A 27069-nucleotide genomic window follows, 5' to 3' on the forward strand; every position below is an offset into this window, starting at 1 on the left:
GCTATGTCAGCAAACACTTTGTTGACTTGTGTTTCACCTCAAGACAGTAGGAGGCGGTAGAGAGCAGTTAATGGCTATTTCTTAAAGTGTCATTGTCCCTTCACAGGCTATAAAGACAGATCATAACAATTTTTTTTTGTGGGTGTTAATACATTTAACAAACATATGCATGGTTAGAACTGATGCCAATGAACTATTTGAGTGGTTGAAGGAAAAAAATACTCATAAATAACTTTCATTATTACGCCTTTGAAAGCATTTAAAAAAATTTGGAAAAAAATGCAATGTGTATAGTTAGCAAAGTGTGTGCGCAAGGGTAGAATAAATTTGGGATGTCATTACTTTAATCAAAACTTCTTGGTCAAAGCCTTTGATTTTCATCTAAAGGAGATCCTCCGGGAGGATTCCGCGACATCCTGCTGCGCGACGGTCCGGAGGGCTTCGCCAAGGCCGTGCGCGCCCACCAAGGCCTCTTGCTGATGGACACCACCTTCAGAGATGCCCACCAGTCTCTGCTGGCCACCAGGGTGCGCACCCACGACTTGAAGAAAATCTCGCCCTTCGTCAGCCATAACTTCAACAATCTTTTCAGCCTGGAGAACTGGGGAGGTAGGTTCTGAGATACTGCAGGCTTGAATTAGTCTTTGGGAATAATTGATTGGTAAGAAGGAGTACCCCTGGGGTACGCCTTGATATAGCTAGTTAGCTAACCGCGTGCCGTAATTGCGCCAGACAAATTTGTTGCCATTTTAGGCACCCTTAAAAAGGTGAAACAGTTTTAACGTCATATACAAAACATTGCAGGTTTCTTTTTGGATTAAGAGCAAATCAATTGGAGCATGATGCTGCTTTTTGCTATTTGTAAATCCTTTGCAACATTTTTCTTTGCTTTTCGGTGAAGTTTTACATGAATGAATCTTGCCATTTTTGATGTGATTCTTCAGCAGACGTTTAGACGTAGCTAGCTAGCTAACCGCGTGCCATAATTGCGCCAGACAAATTTGTTGCCATTTTAGGCACCCTTAAAAAGGTGAAACAGTTTTAACGTCATATACAAAACATTGCAGGTTTCTTTTTGGATTAAGAGCAAATCAATTGGAGCATGATGCTAATTTTTGCTGTATTGTAACTCCTTAGCAAAATGCTGCTTTGCTTTTTGTTTTACATGAAAGAATCTTGTCATTTTTTATGCAATTCTTCATCAGACGTTTAGACGTAGCTAGCTAGCTAATTACGTTCCACAATTGTCGCACTTGACAAATTTGTTTGTGCCCCCCCCCCCTCCAAAAAAGGGTGAAAAACAGTTTTGATACAGAAACAGCCCATTTTACTTTTCAAATTAAGAGCAAATGAGCTGGAACATGCAGCTACTCATTATACTTATTCTCCTTTATAGGCTTTTTTATATATGTATATTTGTTGCTTTTATTTGAAAAAACAAATGCATGATGGGAAAAAGTTGATGGGACGCGTCAGCAGGATTTTCAGCGTCCGATGAGGTGTCAATCGGCGGCCGGGCGGCGCGACGCCTTGTAATCCTGACATATTGTCTGCGGGATGATATTTGGCGTCACGTGTGGCGTCCGCCCGGAGGCGCAATGATGAATCATTGGGCAGATTAAGCTGCCAAAGCCCTTTGAGGATTAGCCCTTTCCTGATTTAGCCTTTCCTTCCCTACACCGCCGAGGATACGCTACGTTTCATTTGGCTGCGCTTACAACGTGCCCAAACTTTGACATTCAGAAAAATCAAAAAGGAAGCAAGAGTCGCTGATTTTTTCATATATATATATATATATATATATATATATATATATTTTTTTTTTTTTTTTTTTTAATATCTTGGCGCACCGCATTCTAGCAATCATTGGCATATCGTTTGTTTTGCGTTACGGTGTTTTTTGAAAAAAAAAAAAAATGACCTAAATGTCTTTCCATGAGGCAAATTATGCGGCGCACCAAATGCAATCAATTGTTTGTATATTGTTTGTTTTGCGATAAGGCAAATTATGTGGCGCACCAAATTCAGTCATTTGCATGGTGTTTGTACTGTACTGCATAATAATCGTCTTTTTTTTTAAATACCCAAATATCTTAATATAAGGCAAATTGTTTGGTGCACCAAATTCAATCAGTCGTTTGCGTATTGTTTGTTTATTATGATATTGTTTTTTTTTTTTTAAATGACTTAAATATGATCTTTCCATAAGGCAAATTACCTGGCGCGCCAAATTCAATCAGTCATTTACATATTGATTACATATTTTGCTAAATCGAGTTTTTGGCAAATTTTTCGGCGCACCAAATTCAATCTGTCATTTAAATATTGTTTGTTTTGCATGATATTGTTTTTTGAAAAACTACCTACATATATTTCTATAAAGCAGATTACCTGGTGCACCAAATTAAATCATGTGCATATTTTTTTTGTACTGCATAATAGTGTTTTTTGTTGTTGTTGTTTAAAGAAATTACCCAAATTTCTTTCTATAAGGCAAATTATCCGGTGCACCAAATTTGAGCAATCATTTGCGTAGTTTGTTTTGCATGAAAGTGTTTTTTTTTTTTAACTACCTGAAAATCTTTCTATCAGGCACACCAATTTCACTCAATCGTTTGCGTAATTTTTGTGCTGCATAATAATTGTGTTTTTTTTAATACCTTCCTAAATATCTCACTATTACCTGGCGCACCAAATTAAATCATGTGCATATTTTTTTTACAGCATAATCGTGTTGTTTTTTTGTTTTTTTTTTGAGTAACTACCCAAATATCTTTCACACACAAATTATCTAATCATTTGCATGGTTTGTTTTGCATGAAAGTTTTTTTTTTTTTATTTAACTACCTCGAAATCTTTCTATCAGGCAAATCATCAGGCACACCAATTTCACTCAATCATTTCCATAGTGTTTGTGCTGCATAATAATCCTGCTTTTTTTTTTTTTAATTACCTACCTAATATCTTAATATAAGGCGAAATAATTGGCGCACCAAATTCAAACCCTTATCTGCACATCATTAGATTTTTTTTTTTTTTATTTAACTACCTCAAAATCTTTCTATCAGGCAAATCATCAGGCACACCAATTTCACTCAATCATTTCCATAGTGTTTGTGTCATAATAATCCTGCTTTTTTTTTTTTAATTACCTACCTAAATATCTTAATATAAGGCGAATTATTTGGCGCACCAAATTCAAACACTTATCTGCACATCATTAGATTTTTTTTTTTTTTTTTTTGCCAATCCTCGGACAACGTGTGGGCCGAAACGTCGCTGGCGATCCGTCGCGATCAAAGCTAATCCGTTCGCAGCTCTAATTCGAACCCTTCTCACATCCCAGCGAATCTCCGCAAACGCTGAGCAGATCGCGTTATCGTGCGGCCGCGTTCCAACATGAATGCAAATCCTCGCGACAAAGCCTTGTTTCCGGACGGCCCGCCGCTCTCCTCGTCGCCGCAATCTAATCAAGCGGCGCGAAGCCCGAGTTTTTCCACCGACTCCCTCGCTCGGCACCATTCCGCATCAAAGTCCGGCCGGCTGACGTCGGCTGAAATCCAACTCGGGCGGCGCGGTAAACAATTGATAAAGAAGCGGAGGCCGCTTCCGGGGCTTTCCCGCAGCACTGGAGACCCGCAAATGAGATTTAATGGTGACAGTGTTGGATCAGCACAAAAAACACCGCCGGCTTCAATATTTCTGCTTTATATGATAAATGTCTAATCCACGAGGGGAAATGAGAGATCGCTATCGGGTTTGGGTTTTTTTGGCCCCTTTTCCCGCCGAGAAAATTTCCCGAGTTGGTATCTTTCCGTATGAGTCGGCGCAGTTAGCCAAGCTAACGCTAATCAAGGCGCGGGTGTTTACGCAGGCGCCACCTTCGACGTGGCCATGCGGTTCCTGTCCGAGTGCCCGTGGAAGCGGCTCCAGGAGTTGAGGGCTTTGATCCCCAACGTCCCGTTCCAGATGCTGCTGAGGGGAGCCAACGCCGTGGGCTACACCAACTACCCCGACAACGCCGTCTTCAAGTGAGTCACGCCGTCCGATGGAATTATCGGCCTTTAGAACGCCGCTTTTCAATTTTTTTTTTGCAAAACCACCCACTCGTCACGGCGACTATAAATGAGATCATTATCGATGGAAATTCTATAAGTATGCCCTAAAATCGGATTTTTTTTAACGTTAATCCTTGTGCGCACATTTTGCAAACTATACACATCACAGTTTTTTTTCCCAATTTTGTAAATGCTCCTAAAGGCATCATAATTAAAAGTATTTGTGAATTTTTTTCAAATTGTTCGGTGGCATCAGTTCTATCCATGCATATGTAGTTTAAATTTATTATCACCGATGAAAAATTTTTAAACGGTATGGTCTCACTTTGTAGTCTGTGACGTGATGATGAGACTTTAAGACATAGACATTAAATGGTCTCTACCGCCACCTACTGTCGGGAGGTGAAACACGTCAACAAAGATTTTTCTGTTTGATCGCCGCTCAACGGAATGTTGCAAAAATCGCAAGAAAATCAATGTCATAAATCCTATTAAAATGCATCTCAAAATGTGTAATTAGAATGGTTTCAAATGGTCCAAAATTTGGACAATGATTGATTTTTGTACACAAAATCTCGCACGTCCAGCACATTGTAGTGTCAGAATCGTTGCATTTTGAAATTTTACGTGTTTTAATCATCTGCTGGAAATTTCAGCTCATTATTTTTTATCCCATTGATTCTTTTATGATATAATAAAAAAAAAAACGGTAGTTTTGCTCGCATAACCGGGAAAATGTCATAAAGAGGGGATGAAAAATTCAGTGTTCAACGTCGCAACATGAAAATAACGTTCTGTATTTTCCGCACTATAAGGTGCACCTAAAAGCCTTAATTTTTTAAATAAGCTAACGGTGCGCCTTATAATCAGGTGCGCCTTATATGTGGATCAATATTGAGATTGGGATTGGTAAATGGGGAATAAAGTGATAAAGTAAGCTTTACCTGTTTTTCTAGTGTGTTTACAGTTGAACAAGGTTGCTCATATTGACATTGAGTTATTATACTATAGAGAGTTTAGAGTTATTATTTGAGTTATTATTGTTATTACTTGAGTGTTATTATATTGTGATTGAAAAAGTTTTAAAATATGTCGTTAATTGAGGGTGCGCCTTAAAATCCGCTGCCCCTTATAGTGCGGAATATACGGTAAGTCAGGGTCGTTGTAACACGGGGGTCCGCTGTATTTGGGGAATTAGGGTAATTCATTGAATTCTATTTCTTGCCCAGCCCCAGTAGAAATGTCATGATTTTTTTTCTTTTCCTGTTTCAGCAAAGCGGCAGCTGCTGTACTTAACGTGAACCCGAGCGTGACCTTAAAATCGTCACTTTTGGCTTACTGTGACATTCTGAGCCTTTTTCCATTTAAGCGCTTTCACCTTGATAAGCGGGCCCCCGGGGGTCCCAATAACTTTGATGCGGACGGCGGCGAAAACAAGTTTGACAGCCCTGATTTAGAGTACGGCAACAAAGATGTGTCACTTACACACGGGCGGCGGGGAAAAAAAGCGCTGGTGAATGGCTGTTGTCACAGATAACGGCGCACATGCGAGTGGGGATAAGCTGTTGGGATCCGGCCTGTAAAAAGCCAAAGTGGGGAATCCTTGCTTTTATGGCGCTACCTGGCAATCCTAATCGGGTTTGTCAGCGCCTGACTGCCGCTGCTTTAACGCAACGTTTGCACAAGCGCGCCCATTGTCTCTCTCGACAAACACCCGCGCCAGGGGATTATTATCAGCCGCTGTGTTCCTGTGTTTACGCAAGTGCGGCTGCTGCTTGGCACCGCCACGCCAACGCCGGGGTGGCCTGAATTTGGATTTTTTTTTTCATTCGTATATATATATATATATATATATATATATATATATATATATATATATATATATATATATATATATATATATATATTTTTTTTTTTTTTTTTAATTTATATATATATATGTATATATATATTTTTTTTTAATTTATATATATATATATATATATATATATATATATATATATATATATATATATATATATATATAGATATATATATATATATAGATATATATATATATATATATATATATATAATTTTTTATTTATATATATTATACATTTTTGGTTATATATATTTTTTTTTAATTATTTTTTTGCTACCCACTAGCAAGCAAATGTGTGTATCTGTACGAGGTTTCAATTTATGAAATAGAACTGAAAAGTGTTAATCAATGGCTGTGCTCAAAAGGTTTTGAAAGTATTTTAAAAATGTCTAAATTGAATAAGAGAATGGATAAAATGTGGGTTAAATTTGTGAGATGTAAATTGTATATACAGTACACAGTATATCTGATTTTATTTATGTATGTATTTATGATAGTATGTATGAATTATGTGAAATTTGTTTATATGTTCACTAAAATAATCTATCAAAAAAGGGAGATTAAAAAAAATGCTACTGAAGTATTGATTTTGGATTTGAACTGCTATTTACTAACAGTATTCTGTTAGTGTTGAAAATATCCATTTTCTATAAATAAGTTGGGACTAAAAATGTAGGCATGTTCAGTCCGTTAAAGGGAGTATGTTGCTGTTGGCAGACAATTACAAAATAATGAAATAACAAAAAATAAACAAAAAATGTAATTACCTATAAATGCTTGCAGACGGAGAAGAAACAACACAAATACAGCCAAGTCCCTAGGGTCGTGACAGTTGTTTTTGTCGCAAAACTGGAAAAATACCATAAAGAGAGGAAAAAAAAACTCAGTATTCCACGTCGCAACATGAAAATAACCTAAGGCAGGGACGCTGTAACACGCGGGTCCACTGTACTGTGAAAAAGTACCAGAATTTATACGGTTGTCCATGGTCACCCCTAGGCACCCTTCAGCGGCGCCCCCGCTCGACAGGAACCTCCTCATTAGCATGGTAGAACTCGTAGCGTGACCCAATGAAACGCACTTTAAATCAATTAGACGGCGCGGAATTACACTTTGATTCCGTCGTGTCGATAGCGCCGCTTTGGGCCATTTCACTCGCAGCCTGCAGCACTTTAAAAAAAAAAAAAAAAAAAAACCTGTCAAGAGGGAGAGACAGCGTGAAAACGGGGGATGGAGGCAAATGGATGAAAGACATTAATCGTAACGGCGGCCATTTTCGATGGCAGCTTAAAGAGAGAGATGAGGGATGAATGGAAGCATAAAAATGAAGTATAAGAGGCAAATTGCGGAGGGATGGGCAGACAGAAAAACATGAGAGAGGACATGGGAGGTCTGTGTGTGCGGGGGCCGCTATATTAGTCATAAAGCCGCGACTAATTTATCTGCGCCTGGTGTGTGTGTGTGTATGCGTGCGCAGAGGGGGTCTTACACCTTGGAGTGTGTGTGTGTGCATGTGCGGCATGAGTCAAGCACCGCGAGGAGGTGACTAATCAATCTATTTGGGAAAAGGCTCCAGGCAGATATGAAATGTATTATTTATGGGCCCTCAAAAGCGTTACGCTGGTGTCACTGGGTATCGTGCGCTTCGGTCAAGAGCGCGTGTACCCGAATTTAAGCGAAGCGGAGACCGCAGAGTACGTTGAAGGGAGCGTGTACCGGAACAAATTTTCCGTATTGTCCCAGAGGAGCAGGGAGACAACGTGAAATAATGAAATGAAATTGTCATGTTAAAAGTGGAATACTTTAAAATCGTGAAATCAAGGAGTGTGTCATCCCTTGGCTCAAAAAAACTCTCAGAATGATGTGGAAGAATCGGACCAAAGCAGGTCAAAAAACGAGCTGGTGGCAACATGTCAAAGTTCAACATGGCACATTTATTTAGTTATCGTACAACCAGAAGTTTGACATCCCTTGGCTGAATTACTGCCAGAATGATGCGGAAGGATCTGACAAAAACGGTAAAAAGGCAAGACTAGGAAACTAAAATTTCACCCAGATGGTAACAACGTTTCAAAATTCAACATGGCACGACCACTTAGTTTTCACACCACCAGGAGTGTGCCATCTCTTTGCTAAAATACTGCCAAAATGATGTGGAAGAATTTCACCCAAAGCATTGGTCAAAATAGACACTAAGGAGCTGAAATTTCACCCAGTTGGTGACAACATGACACGAGCACTCAGTTATCACTCTACCAGGAGTGTGTTATCACTTTGCTAAAATACTGCCAAAATGACGTGGAAGAATTTCACCCAAAGCATTGGTCAAAATAGACACTATGGAGCTTGAAATTTCACCCAATTGATGTCAACATGACACGAGCATTTAGTTATCACTCTACCAGGAGTGTGTTATCACTTTGCTAAAATACTGCCAAAATGACGTGGAAGAATTTCACCCAAAGCATTGGTCAAAATAGACACTAAGGAGCTGAAATTTCACCCTGTTGGTGACAACATGACACGAGCAGTCAGTTATCACTCTACCAGGAGTGTGTTATCACTTTGCTAAAATACAGACAGAATGATGTGAAAGAATCTGACCCCAAAATGGTCAAGATAGACACCGTAGAGCTGAAAATTCACCAAGACGATGGCAAAATGTCAAAGTTCAATATGGCACAACCACTTGTCATACTAGCAGGAGTGTGTCATCCGTTGGTTGAAATGCTGCAAGAATGATGTGAAAGAATCAGATCCAAAAAAAGATTTTAAAAAATGCACTAATGAGCTGAAATTTCACCCAGATGATGGAAAACCACATTACAAGGATTGTGCCATGCATTGGCTAAAATACTGCCTGAATGACGTGGAAGAATCTGACCCAAAAAAGGTCATTGTTATCTTTTTTTGCTATCGTTAGCTGTGGCTGCAGTCACAGCTGGGTGCTTCGCATTGATGTGGTAAGCTAAATTTACAGAAATGACAAAGGGTTAGGGTTTCATTTCTTTATCAAAGATGCTGTCAGGGTGCCTTTTTTTAAATTAAATTTACCATTCATCGCACGTACACGGATCAAATTAGCACAAAGGAAGCCTCAGGTCCTTCTGACCGTCTCCGCAGGTTCTGCGAGGTGGCCAAAGAAAACGGCATGGACGTCTTCCGCGTCTTCGATTCCCTCAACTACCTGCCCAACATGCTGCTGGGCATGGAGGCGGCCGGGTCGGCGGGCGGCGTGGTGGAGGCCGCCATCTCCTACACGGGCGACGTGTCGGACCCCACCCGGCAGAAGTACTCCCTGGCCTACTATCTGGATCTGGCCGAGGAGCTGGTCAAAGCCGGGACGCACATCCTCTGCATCAAGGTGAGAGCGAGGCGGATCGCGGGCCCCCGGCCCTCGGAGCCCGACGTCAACTCCTCCGGGCTCCTCCCGTGTCCTCGGCTTCCAGGATATGGCGGGCCTGCTCAAACCCCAGTCCAGCAAGCTACTGGTGGGAGCTCTGAGGGACCGCTTCCCGCACGTGCCCATCCACGTGCACACGCACGACACGGCCGGCGCCGGCGTGGCCGCCATGCTGGCGTGCGCCGAGGCCGGGGCCGACGTCGTGGACGTGGCGGTGAGTTCCGCCGTCCGGCGCGAGACCGCGAGACTTATATATGTATAAATATAGAGAGTTGTGTCTATACACCTCTAATATATATGTATATATGAGGCTTTGCTTGATTTGCTTGTGACTTCAGTGAGTGGAAAAAAATAGCCATCTCTGGTTTGGGCCCCCCAGGTGGACTCCATGGCCGGCATGACGTCCCAACCCAGCATGGGAGCCATGGTGGCGTGCGCCAAGGGGACCAAACTGGACACCGGTAAGCCCGTTTCCGTCCCTCCCCAAAAAGAAGCGCAGGCGTGCCTAACGTTCTGAGCGGCCGGCGAGTCGAATTAAAGGCGGGACGTTGCATAAGACAGCAATCGTCGAGGGTCGTTATTAATGGCGCCGAACACGTCTGGGCCGGCGGTGATTTGCGTTTTCAGAGTGTCCTTTCGCGCACGCTCGGGGGAACAAACAATCGATAAATGACGGCATGTGTCTTATTAAAGTCGCGGAGACGGACTCGCTGCTATTGGGCCAATTATGAGGGGAAGGAAACTGGGGGGGGGGGGGGGGCAGACAAAACGCTGATCAATAATAAAGACGCGGGCCCGCTTTGTTAATGAAATGATTTGAAGTTGTGCCTGGAAAGAAATAAAACGGCCCGAGATGAAGTTTGATTTTCGGCGGTGGGGACAATTCGTTTTAAGGCTCTGTAAAATGAACTCACTGACTGACTTTTTTTTTTTTTTTTTTCCTAACGACACTCAAAACGTGCTAAGAATGAAAACAGTCTACCACTCTATTGTGGAGGTAGAGCAATGGTGTCCAACATGCGGTCCGCGGGCCAGAACCTGCCTGCAAATGGTTTTGATCCGGCCCGTACAATGGCTTTTGTAATTTAAAGTATTAAAATGAGCTAAATATTTTTCAATGATAAAATAGAATAAATAATAATACAAATAGAATAAAAATAGATAAACACGTTTGAAAATAAAACTCATTGTTTATTAGATACATTTGAATAACATTTCACGCTAATAACTTTAGAATGAAATAAAACAAGAGCAGAGTGCTTATATTTATTGATTCATATTTAATATGATAATTAGCACATATTCTGCTTTTATTTCCATTTACACATATATATATATATATATATATATATATATATATATATATATATATATATATATATAAATATATATGTATTCCTTTTCATTTTAACTTTTTTTTTTTGTTAATTTAGGTCATCCCTCACATTGTTTATTTCTCTCTTTTAATTTTAAGCCAATTTGTCAAAAAGTTACTAAAAAAAATACATAAATAAATAACATAAATCGGCACAACGGAAGCCTAAAATGTTTTTCAGTAAACAATAAACAGATGGTAAGTAATCGATTACTTTGGGTAGTAAGTCGTCGATGCCTTTGGCCAATGAAGTACTAAAGTATTTGACTACATTCGGTATTTTAAGTATTGTGGTAACAATTTAGGTACTAAAATAATCCATTTCATTAGGTACAACTAATCAATTACTAAGTCATCTAAAAGGGTTGGCAAGTAATCGATTACCTAAAAAAGTAAGTCTAAAATAAATAATTTGAAATAAAGGAAATCCTCCAAAAATTGAATAAGTTAATTGAAAAGAAATATGAATGTTTCCTGTCAGTGTTCAAACAGATATGCTATTAGCTGCATTCAATCCCAAAGACGTCATTTTACGTTTTTAGACATTTGATGCTAGGTACTTATTTCTTTTTTTTTTTTTTTAAATATTTTCAAGTATTAGGCTAAAGCAGTGTCCAAAAATGTCCAGTACTGAAAGAGTTCAAATCTCCCATAGCCCCTAAATTGCCTTCCCGTACCCCCATCGGAGAAGCACTGGCCTGAAGTAAAGCGCCAATTATTACAGGATTCTGACATGTTGTTAAAGCACTGAGTGGGCCTCATGGTCCAAATTTTGCTCTCTCCTTTTTTTTTTGGGGGGGGGGGGGGGTCATCATTCTCATTCAGAAGCAAGTCTCTTTGATCACATTCCATAAGGAAAGCCTGTGAGATGGCGTCACCCGGCGTGCTCCCGTCTTCTTTTTGAAGGCCTGCCTCCTCTCGTCTTTTCATTCTCAGCAAATCCGGCAACCTTGGATGCTTCAAAAATGTACCGCAACGTTCCTGACCTTAGACTGTTTTCATCGCGCCCCCCCCCCCCCCCCTTTTTTTTTTTCATCCCATCTGGGCTCCCGAGCAGTAATGAGTAGTTTTCTGCGTGCTCTGCTTCCTCTTTGACGCCGTGTCTCCATCGTCCTCCTCCTCCTCTGTGGCATAGCAATTAACGGCACTTTACATGCCCCCCCCCCCCACCCCCACCCCCCCACAGCCACTATTTGTTTGCGGTGCAACGTGACTGTTAATCCATTTGTCTGCTCGTTCAATCACTGGCATCCTTGAGGGACGCCGTCTTTAGTTGGCGCGGCGTCCATTTGTTGCTCTTCCCGACGTACCGGCAAGATGAGTTGGCTAATGGCAGCTGCCAAAATTGGACGCGGCGCGAAGAGCTGCGCGCGCAACTCGAGGGGGGGGCCGAATTCCAATTTGCAGGAAAGGCAAACAAGGAATAAAAAAATACATAAAAACGCATATTAATTATTCCAATCCATCCTAGCTTCAAAACAATAAAAAGCTCTGCTGTAATTGCGACGCACGGAAAACGCCGCCATTAGCAAATGTCATTTATTAATATCATGTTTTTTAAACTATACGCCGCACTGGATTGTAAATCGCAACAACAACAAAATCTAGATTTGCAGTATAAAGCTTGCACCGGGCTATTAGCCGCTCGTTTTTTCAGATGGTGACGTGTCAAAGTTAAACATTAAGGTGACAAACTTAGTTATTACACTACCAGGAAGTGCGAGAATGATATGGAAGAATCTGACCCAAAAACTGTCAAAAAAGAAATTAGGGAGCTGAAATTTCACCCAATTGGTGACAACATGGCACAAGCACTTACTTTTCGCCCAACCAGGAGTGTGCCAACCTTTATTGAAAATGTGAGACTGATGTGGTAGAATCTGACTCAGAAAGACACTAGGGAGCTGAAATTTGACCCCGGTGATAATATGTCCAAGTTCAACATGGCACGAGCACTAAGTTATCACACTACCAGGAGTATGCCACCCTTTAGTGTAGTAGAATCTGACTCAAAAAACACGAGGGAGCTGAAATTTCACCCAGTTGGTGAACATATCAAAGTTCAACGTGGCACGATCACTTAGTCATCTCAACTAGCAGGAGTTTATCATCCCTCTGATAAAATCCTGTAAGAATGATGTTGGAAGAATCTGACCTAAAAAACAAAAGTAAAAAATGTCAATAGGAAGCTGAAATTTCACCCAGTTGGTAACAACATATCAAAGTTAAAATGGTGCAGTCACTTAGTTATCATACTAGCAGGAATGTGCCATCTCTTTGCTAAAATACTGCGAGAAATATGTGGAACAATTTGATTAAAAAAGGTTAAAAAAAGTCACTAGGTAGCTGAAATTTTACCCAGATGCTGACATGTCAAAGCTCAGCGTGTCACGACCAATTTGTCATCACAACTAGCAGGAGTGTGCCATTCCTTGGATAAAATACTTTAAGACTGATGTTGGAAGAATCTGACCTAAAAAAAAACAAGATGTGAAAAATGGCTGTAGCGAGCTGAAATTTCACCCAGTTGGTAACAACATATCAAAGTTAAAATGGTACAGTCTCTTAGTTTTCACACTAGCAGGGGTGTGCCGTCCCTTTGCCAAAATACTGCCAGAGTGAAGTGCAAAAATGTTTAAAGAAAAAAAAAAGACAGTAGGAGGCTGAAATTTCACCCATTTGGTAACAACATATCAAAGTTAATATGGTCCAGTCACTTAGTTATCGTACTAGCAGGAGTGAGCCATCCCTTTGCTAAAATACTGCTCGAGTGAATTGCAAAAATGTTTAAAAAAAAAAGACAGTAGGAAGCTGAAATTTCCCCCAGTTGGTAACAACATATCAAAGTTAATATGGTCCAGTCACTTAGTTATCATACTAACAGGAGTGAGCCATCCCTTTGCTAAAATACTGCTCGAGCGAATTGCAAAAATGGTTTAAAAAAAAAAAAGACAGTAGGAAGCTGAAATTTCACCCAGTCGGCGACGAGCTATCAAAGCGAAACTCGGCAGGACCGCCGGGTTATCCCACGCCTGACACGCAACGTGTGCGCGGCAGGTATCGCTCTGGAGAAGGTGTTTGACTACAGCGAGTACTGGGAAGTGGCCCGAGGCCTGTACGCCCCCTTCGACTGCACGGCCACCATGAAGTCCGGCAACGCCGACGTCTACGAGAACGAGATACCCGGAGGACAGTACACCAACCTCCACTTCCAGGTGCCCCGCGGCTACGCTCGCCGGCCGCCCGCCCGCCCGCCCCCCTTTTTCTTCCTCCCTCTTCTTCTTCTTCTTCTTTCAAGCTCAATGAAGCGCGGCGGCGTTTTAGTCTCACAGCTGACCTGTGAAATGGAGCCCGTGTCAACGCGGGCCCCGCTGTACGCCCGTGGCGCCGTCTCTAATAATAGAGCTTCTTTCCCACCAGAAGCCGCGTTGACGTGCGCCCGCGCGCGCTTCCTGCTCACGCTAGGCCATATTTTACAGCCTATTTGCAAAATACTTCAAATGCTATCGAGAATACATTCAAACTTGCCGATGCTAAGAACGATTAGCGTAGCTTTTGGGGGGAAATTTCATGCCCAGTTCGTTTTGAAATATCAAATGCGCAGGTAAATGTTTTTTGCCTTAAAGCTAGAAGATATTGCCTGACAAAATGCCTAATATATATCATATGTGCAAAGAAACATTTCTTGTCATAAAGCTTAAGGATATTGCCTGTCAAAATGCCAAATATCATAATTATTTAAAAATATAATGCCCAATAATAATTTAAAATTATCATATGTGCAAATAAACATTTTTTTCGTCATAAATCTAGAGGATATTACCTGTCAAAATGCCATTCATTGTAATAAGTTTTTTTAATTTTATGCCCGATTAAAAATTAATCTAGAAATGTCTTATGCGCAATTCAACATTTTTTTTATTATTCTATATATATATATATATATATATATATATATATATATATATATATACTGCATATACTTTTTTTTTTTTTTTTACAGTATTTCTTTTTTTGGCCTTGAAAACACTGAATCTTTTTTAGCTAGCAAGTTTGTAAACAACAAAGTTGGGGGGGGTTGAAAAGCGACCCATATTTGTAAAAATGCCAAATATCTGTTGTTTTTTGTTTTTTTTTGAAACCTGTTGCCCAATAATAAAAATAATTAATTAATTAATTAATTTCTTGGCAAGGTGTTGCTTCATATTCCAATCAATTTGCTCTCAATTTGACAAGAAAAGCGAACGTGTTTGTCCTGCAGAAACCCTGTGAAATTTCACATACCCCCCAAAGTGGCTTCACGCACCCTCATTTGAGAAGCGCCACTTTTAATGTTTTGTTTTTAAAGGTATGTCTCATACAGAAAATTCAGTCATCACCAAATTCAAACGTTTTATTGCTGAAAACGGCTAAACACGCTTAGTATTCCTTTTATGTGGCTCTGATGCTGGCGCAAATGTTGAAAAGAGACTTTCAGCACTCTGGACAGCTCCAGCACATAATGACTCTGAGTACGCTTGGAACTGTCCGTGGAGTTCATCGTCTTTCTGGCTGTGGTGCAATGCAGGATTTTTTTTTTCGATTTTTTTGCCTTCAATGAAGTTAAAAAAAAAACATATATATATATATATATATATATATATATATATATATATATATATATATATATATATATATATATATATATATATATATATATATATATATATATATATATATATATATATATATTATACATGTTATACATGTATATATATGTTATACATACAAAAAACACACATATATATATATACATATATATATATATATATATATATATATATATATATATATATATATATATGTATATATATATATATATATATATATATATATATTTTTTTTTTTTTTTTTTTGCCTTCAATGAAGTTTAAAAAAAACATATATATATATATATATATATATATATATATATATATATATATATATATATATATATATTTATGTCTTGTTGTTGTGTGACTGCAGGCGCACAGTATGGGCCTGGGGAACAAGTTCAAGGAGGTGAAGAAGGCCTACACCGAAGCCAACAAGCTTCTGGGAGATCTCATTAAGGTGAGACGTGCACATGAAACGCGGCCAGCATCTCACGGGCGCAATTCCATCTTGCCTTCCTTCCCGCATGCCACAAAGAAATGAACGTGGCAGTAGTAGAACATTTCGGACAAACGTAGCTTTGACTTTTATGTTTGCTGGTTGTATGCGAGCACGTCACGGGAAACGCCATAGATGGGCTAGCGGCGGCAGCGTTCCGTATTTCAATATATTACATACAATATATTTTGTCTAGAAGTTTGTCGATACATTGGATTTTATTTACAGAACTGAAGTAATCCTCTGACACTAGCTTCATGGGAAAATAATCGTTGAAAATTTCAATTAATTATAGAAAATTTTGTGATTAGTTGAAAGCATTTACAATTACATATTCAAATTATATGTGCCATATAATTTGTGGATAAATCAGAATTTTAAAAAAAAGCAAGACTTTACTCAATATCTCTTACGAGCTTCATGGGAAAATCATCAAAAATCATCAAAAATGGGATTCATCTTAATAAATTATTGAAAAATTTGCAATTGGTTAAAAGTGTTTACAATTACATGTTCAAATATGTTAAATATGACAAAATATTTGTCAATATATCAGATTTTTTTTTTTTATTTCAAGATTTTACACAGTGTCTGTTACAAGCTTCGTGGGAAAATAGCTGTTGAAAAATATGATTAATCAGGATTAATAATGGAGGAGTAGTTTATGGAAAATCATTAGGGTTAGACTTAAAAATTTGCTTAATCGTGATTATAGGAAATGTGATTAAGTAGTTAAAAATACAAATATCTATTCAAATATTTTAAATACGATTTGTCTGACAGTTTGTCGTTAAATCATTTTTTTTTAATTCAAGATTTTACTCAAGTAAATATGTTCCGAGCTTTGTGGAAAATCATTGTTGAATTGTGTGTTTAATCGCAATTAATTATGGAAACTGCGATTAAGTAGTTAAAACATTTACAATTATATATTCCAATTTGGTAAATTTGTCTGTCAGTTTGTTGATACATCTGATTAAAAAAATAAGCCAAAATTTTGTGGAATATAGTTGTTGAAAAATGTGATTAATTGCGATTAAATATGGAAATTTTATGAAACTTTATTGATAGGGACAATGCGGTCATAGTTACAGACTTGCATGCATGCAGATGGAGCAAATGTGAATTCTCAACTCTGGTCCCTAGTCGGGTTCTTAATCTATATATCAAATACAAAAAAAAAAAAATGTGTTCCTTGACACCGAGGTGGAGGATATCATTTTGCTTCTAAAAATCGTCTTAATTCACCACGGTGTCCTGAAAGGAAATGTGAGTGTTTTTCAGCTTTGCCTTTTTAGTAAAACGTATTTGGAGTCCATTTTATTTTTCGGATGCGCCGCGGGCCCCGTAACATCCATCAGAGGTCCGCAAATGCCCCCCCGGGCCATAGTTTGAACACCGTTGACTCAGACTGATATTTTCAGGCGCGATGGCTGTCAGTCGTTTTTTGTTTAGTTTTTTTGCCGTCACTCCATGGCGCTTAGGCGGCGCCTCCATCGGTTCCCGGCCCAAAACGTCTGGCTCCCGCCGGTTCGATTGGGACTCGGGGCCGGTATCTCCGATCTGGGTTTTGCCCCGCTTGGCCCGGCTCTCCCAGCGTCTCGTTATCGCTCGTGTCTGCCGTCTCCTCCTCCGGTGACAGCTACCATTCTTCACCGCCGCCGCTTTCCCGCCCGGCTCCCTTGACGCCGTAAAAGCTGGAGAGTTGTTTATGGGCTCTCTCTCTCACACACACACACACACACACACACACACACACACACACACACACACACACACACAGCGAGGAGTGAGAAAGATGAACACAAGCCTCGAGACGGGTTTTAGGAGGAAGCGCGGCGGTATTAAGAACAGAAAGTAAAAGTGTGATGAGGAAGTGCATGTACCTGAGAATGGCAAAGGGATCTAACAGCAGCTGGGGGGAGCCGCTCCTCACACCCTGCCAAGAATTTTCAAGCGCGAGTTGTCCAAAAACTCACGCCTTCACCTCGCACCATCTTTTACATGCAAATTGCGTTTTGGAAATGCAAATTCAACACGCGCACACAAACCTATACATGTATGTATACGCATACGTGTATGTGCGTATATACCAAATTAATGTTTATATATAAATTATATATAAACATATATAAATACACATAAGGTATATACATACATACAAACATATACACATTGTATATAAATATATATATGTATTTGTTTATATATATATATATATATATATATATATATATATATATATATATATATATATATATATATATATATATATATATATATATATATATATAAAAACATACTGTATAGACATACATACTTTTCAACACATATATACATAAATACATATATCCATTCATCCATTCATTTTCTAAAGCCGCACACATATTTAAATATTTGCACTTGTATATTTATGCATATTTCCTTATATATAATACATATATGTATACATACACTTTATATATACACTTATATATACACTTGTATACATACTTATCTGTGTGTGTGCGCATATATATATATATATATATATATATATATATATATATATATATATATATATATATATACTGTATAGACATACATACGTTTCTACACATATATACATAAATACATATATCCATTCATCCATTCATTTTCTATAGCCGCAAACATATTTACATATTTAGACTTGTATATCTATGCATATTTACTTATATGCACATACGGTATACATATATAATACATATATGTATACATACACATTATATATATATATATATATATATATATATATATATATATATATATATACACATATATGTGTGTGTGTGTGAACATATATACACATATATACATACTTATATCTATGTATATGCATATATACATAAACATATATGTACACAGCTAAACATATATACATAGATATTTAAACATACATATCACAGATCGCAGGCGACGATGATTCAGGCCACGCGGATGTCGGAGCGATGAGTGAGGGAAGCGCTCGAGGTTAGGGTGACGCGGACGAGAAGGACATGCATTAACGGAGTGGACGAGGTGCACGTGAGGTGACGGATGAGAGTATCGAGCGAGCGGGGGGGGGGAGGGAGGGGGGCAATTCCCTACGTATTGGAATGCGGGAAAGTAGAATCACATAGGAATGTGTCTTCATGGATTATTAGCGCACCAGACGGCAATATTGAAAGGAAGGGCTCCCTCAATGCGGAAAAGGGAGAGCGTTTGTTTTAGCGGAGATGACAAATGGCGCCAGTAAGCCCAGCGAGAGCCGCTCGTGATTCTTGAAAACAAAAGGCAATGGCCCTTTTACTTTGCAATAAATAAGCAAAGATTGGCCTCGGGAAATGCTGATAACGTTGGACAAAGGGACACTTGGGCTGCACAGTCACGTCGCGCTCTCCCTCTGTTGTTTTTTTTTTTTTTGCTTTGTTTTTTTTTTTTTACTCGAGGAACTCGTCTAATGGCCGCGCTAAAGATTTTAGCCGCCGCTCACGATCCCTCAAGCATTCCTGTAAACAAGCGTTTGGCAAAAAAAAAAAAAAAAAAAAGATCTGGTTTCTATATACAGAAGCAATCGATGAGCTTAGGAAAGCCGTAAATTGCAAAAATCACAAACAAAGAACAAATATTGTTGCTGTCGTCTTTGACGGGGTGAAAAAAAAGATTCCGTGTGTAAGTTCATTTCAATTATTCAGCACTTCAAAGAGGTTCATTTGATTTTTTTGACTTTATTTTGATTATTATTTTCAGGGCCCTTAAATGTCTTTTGTCTTCATTTTACATGTGTGGGCACAATTACTCTTGTGGATTCACTGATACCAAGTACCGATACCAATAGTATTTTCCTAAAATGATCTTTCATTTCTAAGACTTGACACTTTTTGAGACTGATAGCAAATACTAAAAGTACTCAACTATTGTAGTCACCAATACTGATACCAAGTACCGATACCACTAGTGTTTGTTTTGATACATAGAATTTCTCCCCAGAAAAAAACCATGGCACATCCTTTAAAATGAAGACCTCACATAATAATAATTGTAGGCAGGGGGATTTTTATGTAACCCAAATATTGGCTAATATTTTCTCATCACTGCTCCTGCTGACTATTCTTCTTTGTTTGTATTACTTGAGTCTTTATATTTCATGCTAAAAATTTTATTAAAGCATCAATGATGTTCGATACCACTTTTTCAACCGATACTTGTACGATTACTCAACTTTTTTGTATTTATCATTATCATACGGATACCAGTAGTATTCTCCTAAAATGATCAGTCTCTTCAAAGACTAAACACTTTTTGAGACTGATACCAATACCCAAAATACTCAGCTTTGTAATCACCTTTACTGATACCAAGTCCCGATTCTTTAATTCCCATTTCTGGTTTGTGATTGTAAAACGGCTACAATATTCCTATCGGCTAACATTGTAAGTAATAAGGCCGATACTTGATATCGGTACTTTCCCATCCTTAAAAAGTGTGTATCAATCCTGCTAAGATTGTAGTAGATCGATACCAGACACACTCTATCACTTGGTCAAGTCTCTTCTGACAGTTAATATTTATTTTTTCGATCATTCGAGATATAACACTTTTTTGTGAATGATAACAATACGAGTACTCAATTTGTTGTCACAATACTGATACCAAGTACTGATACCACTAGTATTTTTAGTACACAAAATTTCGTACTATAACATAATTGTGAGGATGTATCATTTCTGATGATATCGAATCAGCTCAATATCGGTATCGGACAGTAGTCTTGGCTCCTACATCGGCACGGTATCGAAAGTGAACAAGATGTATGGTGGCACACCGACTCACTCAACTGTTCTTCAGGTGACGCCGTCCTCCAAAATCGTGGGGGACCTGGCCCAGTTCATGGTCCAGAACAACCTGAGCCGGGCCGAGGTGGAGGAGAGGGCCGACGAGCTGTCCTTCCCGCTGTCCGTCGTGGAATTCCTGCAGGGTTATGTCGGGATACCGCACGGAGGATTCCCGGAGCCCTTCAGAACCAAGGTGATCCGAACGTTTTCGTTGTTTAACTTCCGACGCTAATGCTAACCGTCGTTTGGCTAACGACCGTCAACGAATCCGTGTGGTATAAACGGACCGACCGGCGCTAATGCTAACCGTCGTTTGGCTAACGACCGTCAACGAATCCGTGTGGTATAAACGGACCGACCGGCGCTAATGTTAACCGTCGTTTGGCTAACGACCATCAACGAATCAGTGTTCCCTACAGCGTCTGTATAGCTCCAGAAATTACTGCAAAATTTGCCGTTGCTAATTGGTTGGCAATGTGATTAGCAATAACGTCCTAGCGATTATGTTTAAGATTAACAAACACTAACTACCATTGCGTTAACTAAGCTAACTACCAAAAAATTTACATTGCGATTAAGTTATTTTTTCATTCCCCAAAAATGAAAACTCACAGTTTATTTGGTCAGCTTTTGAGAAAATTGAAGCTTTTTAGATGCGCGCTATAGCGCATAAAATACGTTCAGTTCGTAGCACTGAATGTGTGGACTCTAAGAAAAATGTCTCGGATTGATTCAACGAATCCGTGTGGTATAAACGGACCGACCGGCGCTAATGCTAACCGTCGTTTGGCTAACGACCATCAACGGCTCCGTGTGGTCTACAGAGTCTCCAGAAATTACCGTAAAATTTGCCGTTGCTAATTGGTTGGCAATGTGATTAGCAATAGCGTCCTAGCGATTACGTTTAAGATTAACAAACACTAACAACCATCGAGTTAACTACCTAAGCTAACTACCAAAGAATTTACTTGGTGATTAAGTTACTTTTTCATTCCCCAAAAATGAAAACTCACAGTTTATTTGGTCAGCTTTTGACAAAATTGAAGCTTTTTAGATGCGCCTTATAGCGCATAAAATACGTTCATTTCGTAGCACTGAATGTGTGGACTCTTAAAAAAAATGTCTCGGATTGATTCAACGAATCCGTGTGGTATAAACGGACCGACCGGCACTAATGCTAACCGTCGTTTGGCTAACGACCATCAACGGCTCCGTGTGGCCTACAGTCTCCAGAAATTACCGTAAAATTTGCCGTTGCTAATTGGTTGGCAATGTGATTAGCAATAGCGTCCTAGCGATTACATTTAAGATTAACAAACACTAACAACCATTGAGTTAACTAAGCTAACTACCAAAAAATTTACATTGCAATTAAGTTATTTTTTCATTCCCCAAAAATGAAAACTCGCGGTTTATTTCGTCACCTTTTGACAAAATTGTAGCTTTTTAGATGCGCCTTATAGCGCATAAAATACGTTCAGTTCGTAGCACTGAATGTGTGGACTCTTAAAAAAAATGTCTCGGATTGATTCAATGAATTAATGAGCCACGAACGGATAGTAATTTAACCATTTATGATTCGGCGTTGCCACAAAACAGACCAGCACATTTGTGCGCGCGTGCGGAGTTGGAGGTACGGCGCCAAGCTATTAGTCACCCGTGCGCCTTGTGCGGCTGACTCACTTCAAAGATGGCCGCGCCATTGATGTCCCCGCCGCTCATTATTGACGCCGCGTCCTCGGGAGCTCTCTTAAACAAATGAAGACAAAGCCCGTTTGCTGTCGCGCTCGCAATTATTAAACAGCGCACTCCCACGCTCGTTGCCTACGACTTCGGCCCCAAAGACGGGAACGTGCAAATAAACAAAACACGAGGGGCCGTTTTGCTTCTTTTTGGAAGAGCGCATTTGCATGTTTAAAAAGAAAAAAAAAAAACATGCAAAGAGCGATAACGCTCAATCCGCGGAATGACCGCTCGCTAACTATTTTCGGCGCCATTAAAGAAACATGACATGTTCCGTGCTTAGCGTGCACAAAATGCCCACCAGCCTGAGCGAGCAAAGACGATGACATCATCCTGCTGTGTGTGCAGGAACAATCCCAGAAATGCTTACCAACTACGCGCGTCTTTAAGGAGCGTCACAATAGGGCCCGATCGATTCATCGGCTAGCTGATTCGGCTAGCTGAAATCGGATGATTAGCTGCCAACTGTTTTCTTAAACGCATAAAAACAGAAAAAAATCGGACCAGGTCAATCACTATTAAAGGGACAATGTGTGTACCGTTTTTCGTTACATTATGTTATATTATATTATATTATATTATATTATATTATATTATATTATATTATATTATATTATGTACGATTATACTGTATTTAAAACATACTGTTGGTCGTTTATTTGCAAGTTTTTTGAAATTCACAATTTCATGTATTCTTTATCAATGAAAAAAAACGGTCTAAATCTTACACATTGTCCCTTTAAAGGCCCAAAAATAGGGGCAAAAAATGACCGATAATTCAATTTTGATGTCAAATTCTAGTATTTTCTATTATATGATGTTATTATATTATATTATATTATATTATATTATATTATATTATATTATATTATATTATATTATATTATATTATGTACGATTATACTGTATTTAATACATACTGTTGGTCGTTTATTTGCAAGTTTTTTGAAATTCATAATTTCATGTATTCTTTATCAATGAAAAAAAGGGTCTAAATCTTACACATTGTCCCTTTAAAGGCCGAAAAATAGGGGCAAAAAATGACCGATAATTCAATTTTGATGTCAAATTCTAGTATTTTCTATGATATAGTGTATCATACGAACTAGCACTTCCAAATCTAAAAACTATAGCAATACAGAAAAAACTCATCTTCTTCAACTGTTCATATTTTCTTGTGTTCATATCTATAAATTCTGTATTTGTCAATTGTGTTTGACATTTCCCACATTTTGAGCAGTCAGTGAACGCCTCACCAGTGTCATTTTGAATGCGCTCGAAGCAGTTGTTTTCCTCTGACTTTTTACCATGAATACCCAAAGTTGCTAACCCTTTCACCAAGTTTATGATTTTGTGTCTACGCCTAAAGACCTCAAGTAATAAATGTGTCAATTGGAATACCGTTCCGTGTTCTCTAACCAGTACACTCTTAATTGAATCAGATGGAGACAACATAACTTTTACCTGATCCTCTTTGTTTTAGTAATATTAGTGTGTGTGAACAAGGATGGACTCGGACGTTGGTTCCGCCTGCTCGCTTCTTTTATTGAATATAACGCCGTAACAACCTCAGCTAATATGAGCTGATGTTAGCTGCAACAGGCGCCGGCTGCTTACAGCCAACTGACGTCCACCTTCTAGCTCGTCCTGTTACTGTAATTTTTGTAATTATAATACGGTCGATATAAAATTTTAGTAATATTTGTGTGCGTGAACAAGAATGGACTCGGACGTCGGTTCAGCCTGCTCGCTTCTTTTATTGAAAATCAGGCATCGACAACCTCAGCTAACACGAGCTGCTGTTAGCCGCAATGGGCACTTCGTGCTAACAGCTAACTGACGTCCGCCCTCTAGCTCGTCCCGTTAATAATTATTGAAAGCAAAAATACAGCCGATATGACAATGCGCATCGTTGTGTCAAATACTCGACTGACGTGGCTGACGGATCAATTTTCCTTGAAAAAAATCAAATCTTTAACTTACTGTTTATAAAACGAATTTTGTGGAATTGCGGTATCTTGCATAAAGAATTTATAGTATATAAACAATTTTTCTAGTTGTAGCACCTTTTTTTTCCACTTGCTTTGCAGGCTATTTCAAACTATTTTTACGTATGCATCGGGCCACTGAAAAAGACGACGGACCGCAAATGGCCCTCGGGCCATAATTTGGACACGCCTACATCTAGCTTTTCAGTCTCTTCCGAAGTCAAAGGCAGGTTAAAGCTTTTACGGCCAGGCGAGAAGCTCTTATCACGTCGCCAAATCTTGCGAATCCCACGTGGGTTTTTCTTTTTGACGCCACACATCTCACCGCTCTTTCAACCTGAACGGAAAAGGACTTGAAGCACTTTTTGCCTTTTCCAGGTGCTCAAGTCCCTCCCTCGCGTCGAGGGTCGACCGGGCGCCTCTCTGCCGCCGATGGACTTCAAGACCCTGGAGGAGGGGCTGCGGGCGGCGCACGGCGAGGAGATCACGCCCGAAGACGTCATGTCGGCGGCCATGTACCCCAAGGTGTTCCAGGAATTCAAAGAATTCACCGGTGGGTTACTGTTGTGCGTGGATATTGACATGGATGGAATAATATAGACGGACACGGACGGACAGTTAGTTATTTAGTTAGTTAGGGTTAGTAGTTTCAAACTATCTTCTGGATTTGCCAAACAAAATACAGTGGACCCCCGTGTTACAGCGTCTCGTGGCTTACATTATTTTCATGTTGCGACGTGGAATACTGAGTTTTTTCATCCTCTCTTTATGGTATTTTTTCCATTTTTGCGACAAAAACAACTGTCATGACCCTAGGGGCTTGGCTGTATTTGTGTTGTTTTGTTTCCATCTGCAGGCGTTTTTAGGTAATTACACTTATTTTCAGTTGCTTTATGAGTGTATACATGTATATTACATATACGTAGCATATACTATTTTGGGATCAATTTTTAATATGTACAATTTTGATGTTTTAACCTGAGGTTCTAAAGGCATTAGCTATTTAACATAGGTTTGGATTGCCCGCCATACGGCGAATTCGCCTTACGAGCCCAACCGCAGAACGGATTCATCTTGTAACACGGGGGCCCACTGTACACCTTAAGATACCACGGCAAATGTAGTTCCAAAATTGAATAAATCAGACTCGGAAGTCTCTTTTATTTTGAAAATCTGATGTCCTGAATGAAAAAATATTTCACAAAGGTTATGTCATTGAAACAAAAGTTCAATTTCACAGCCATGCATTTCATGTTAACAGCCTGAATTTAAACTGAAATTTGACTCTTGGTTCCTGGTCCGTCTCAGCTACCTTCGGCCCAGTGGACTGTCTCAGCACCAGACTCTTTTTGGATGGACCAAAAATCGCTGAGGAGTTTGAGGTAACTTTGAAGCTTCCGCTTTGATTCAAATTCAGCAGAATGGCCGCTGGCCGGAGAGTAAGCGGAAGGGACGGCTTGTTATTATTCCTCGCCAGTTCTTCATGAGCATTTTGACGAGTGTGAGTGGGCTGATAAATGAGTGGCTGCAGAAAGCGCGGCTTACTTTTCATGTGCCCGGCTCGATTGACTGCGGAGTGGCTCAAGTGCCTTTCATTATCAAGCAAGCGTGGCGTGCTCCGTTTCAACCCTGGCAGAAGAAATGCAACTTTTTTTGTTACTCCCGTGTCACGTTATTCTATCGTTTATATCGTTTTATTTTCCCACCCAACTACTTCTTTATTTCTTGACCGATTCAAATCATTCCGACTTCAACACGTTCCAAAAATTCATGCTTCCCGAACTATTATTTTTCTCGTCCCTAACCTTTACAGTTTTCCCGCAATGCAACATTTTTCATTCCAAAAATGCCCATTCATTCTCAATGGGAAATTTAGAATTTACCCAAAAATGTCCATTTTAATAAAGAAGTCTTTGCTTCTTCCGCACTCTCAGCATCGGCCTCACCCAAGCAGACGAAAATGGCTTGTGAGAGACATGATGGCGATAACAGGCTCTTGTACTACCTTTGTACCCCCCCCCCCCCCCCTCCCCCCATACTGCCCGTAGAAGAGTAAAACATTCCCATCAAACCTGAGGAGACGTTGGCACTTTTTACTTCCGTTTTTATTCCGGAGATGTGAAGAGATTTTGCTCCAAGCCAGCCAAGTAAACAGCAAATTTTCATTTATTACTACATTTTCCGCACTCTAAGGCGCCCCGGATTATAAGGCGCACCTTCAGTGAATGGCCTATTTTTAAACTGTTTTCAAATACAGTATAAGCCGCTTACATTAAAAGACTGTTTAGATCAATGCTAAGACCAATCAAGAGTTTTAAAGAATACAATTATGATTTCATTAAATATCAAACTTTTTTTTTCAGTTTGACTGACTTTTCTGGTTGTTTTGTTGACATTCCCTTTAGAGCAGCACCATCTAGTGGATGCATAGCACAAGCCCAGCCACTACTGTAATTTCTATTCTATGCGCCTTATAATGTGGTGCGCCTTATTTCTGAAATCACTTTTAAAATAGGCCATTGTTTTAAGGTGTGCCTTATTATGCGGAAAATACGGTAATCAAGAGGTATTTTTTTCCCTATTCTTTGCATAGTACTTTTCACAAATAATCCTTCTTCTTAATTTCTGATTAAAAAGTTTAACTGATTTATCTGATTGTTTTGTTGCCAT

The 27069-nt window shown here is 39.3% G+C and overlaps 1 protein-coding gene across 1 annotated transcript in view; it reads left to right on the forward strand.

Moving 5' to 3' along the window:
• Window positions 1-27069, forward strand: part of LOC148428631 (pyruvate carboxylase, mitochondrial-like) — a 210648-nt gene that overhangs the window by 173972 nt on the left and 9607 nt on the right. Inside the window, exons 15-24 of the mRNA XM_088425847.1 lie at window positions 388-609; window positions 3875-4031; window positions 9046-9286; window positions 9372-9539; window positions 9705-9786; window positions 13758-13915; window positions 15708-15794; window positions 20682-20861; window positions 24778-24952; window positions 25708-25781. Of these exons, the coding sequence (XP_088281973.1) occupies window positions 388-609; window positions 3875-4031; window positions 9046-9286; window positions 9372-9539; window positions 9705-9786; window positions 13758-13915; window positions 15708-15794; window positions 20682-20861; window positions 24778-24952; window positions 25708-25781 (1544 nt within the window). The remainder of the gene's footprint in view (window positions 1-387; window positions 610-3874; window positions 4032-9045; window positions 9287-9371; window positions 9540-9704; window positions 9787-13757; window positions 13916-15707; window positions 15795-20681; window positions 20862-24777; window positions 24953-25707; window positions 25782-27069) is intronic.

This window comes from Hippichthys cyanospilos, chromosome 1 (genome assembly GCF_059441005.1).
Source record: "Hippichthys cyanospilos isolate Australia breed blue-spotted pipefish chromosome 1, RoL_Hcya_1.0, whole genome shotgun sequence".
Taxonomy (NCBI): domain Eukaryota; kingdom Metazoa; phylum Chordata; class Actinopteri; order Syngnathiformes; family Syngnathidae; genus Hippichthys; species Hippichthys cyanospilos.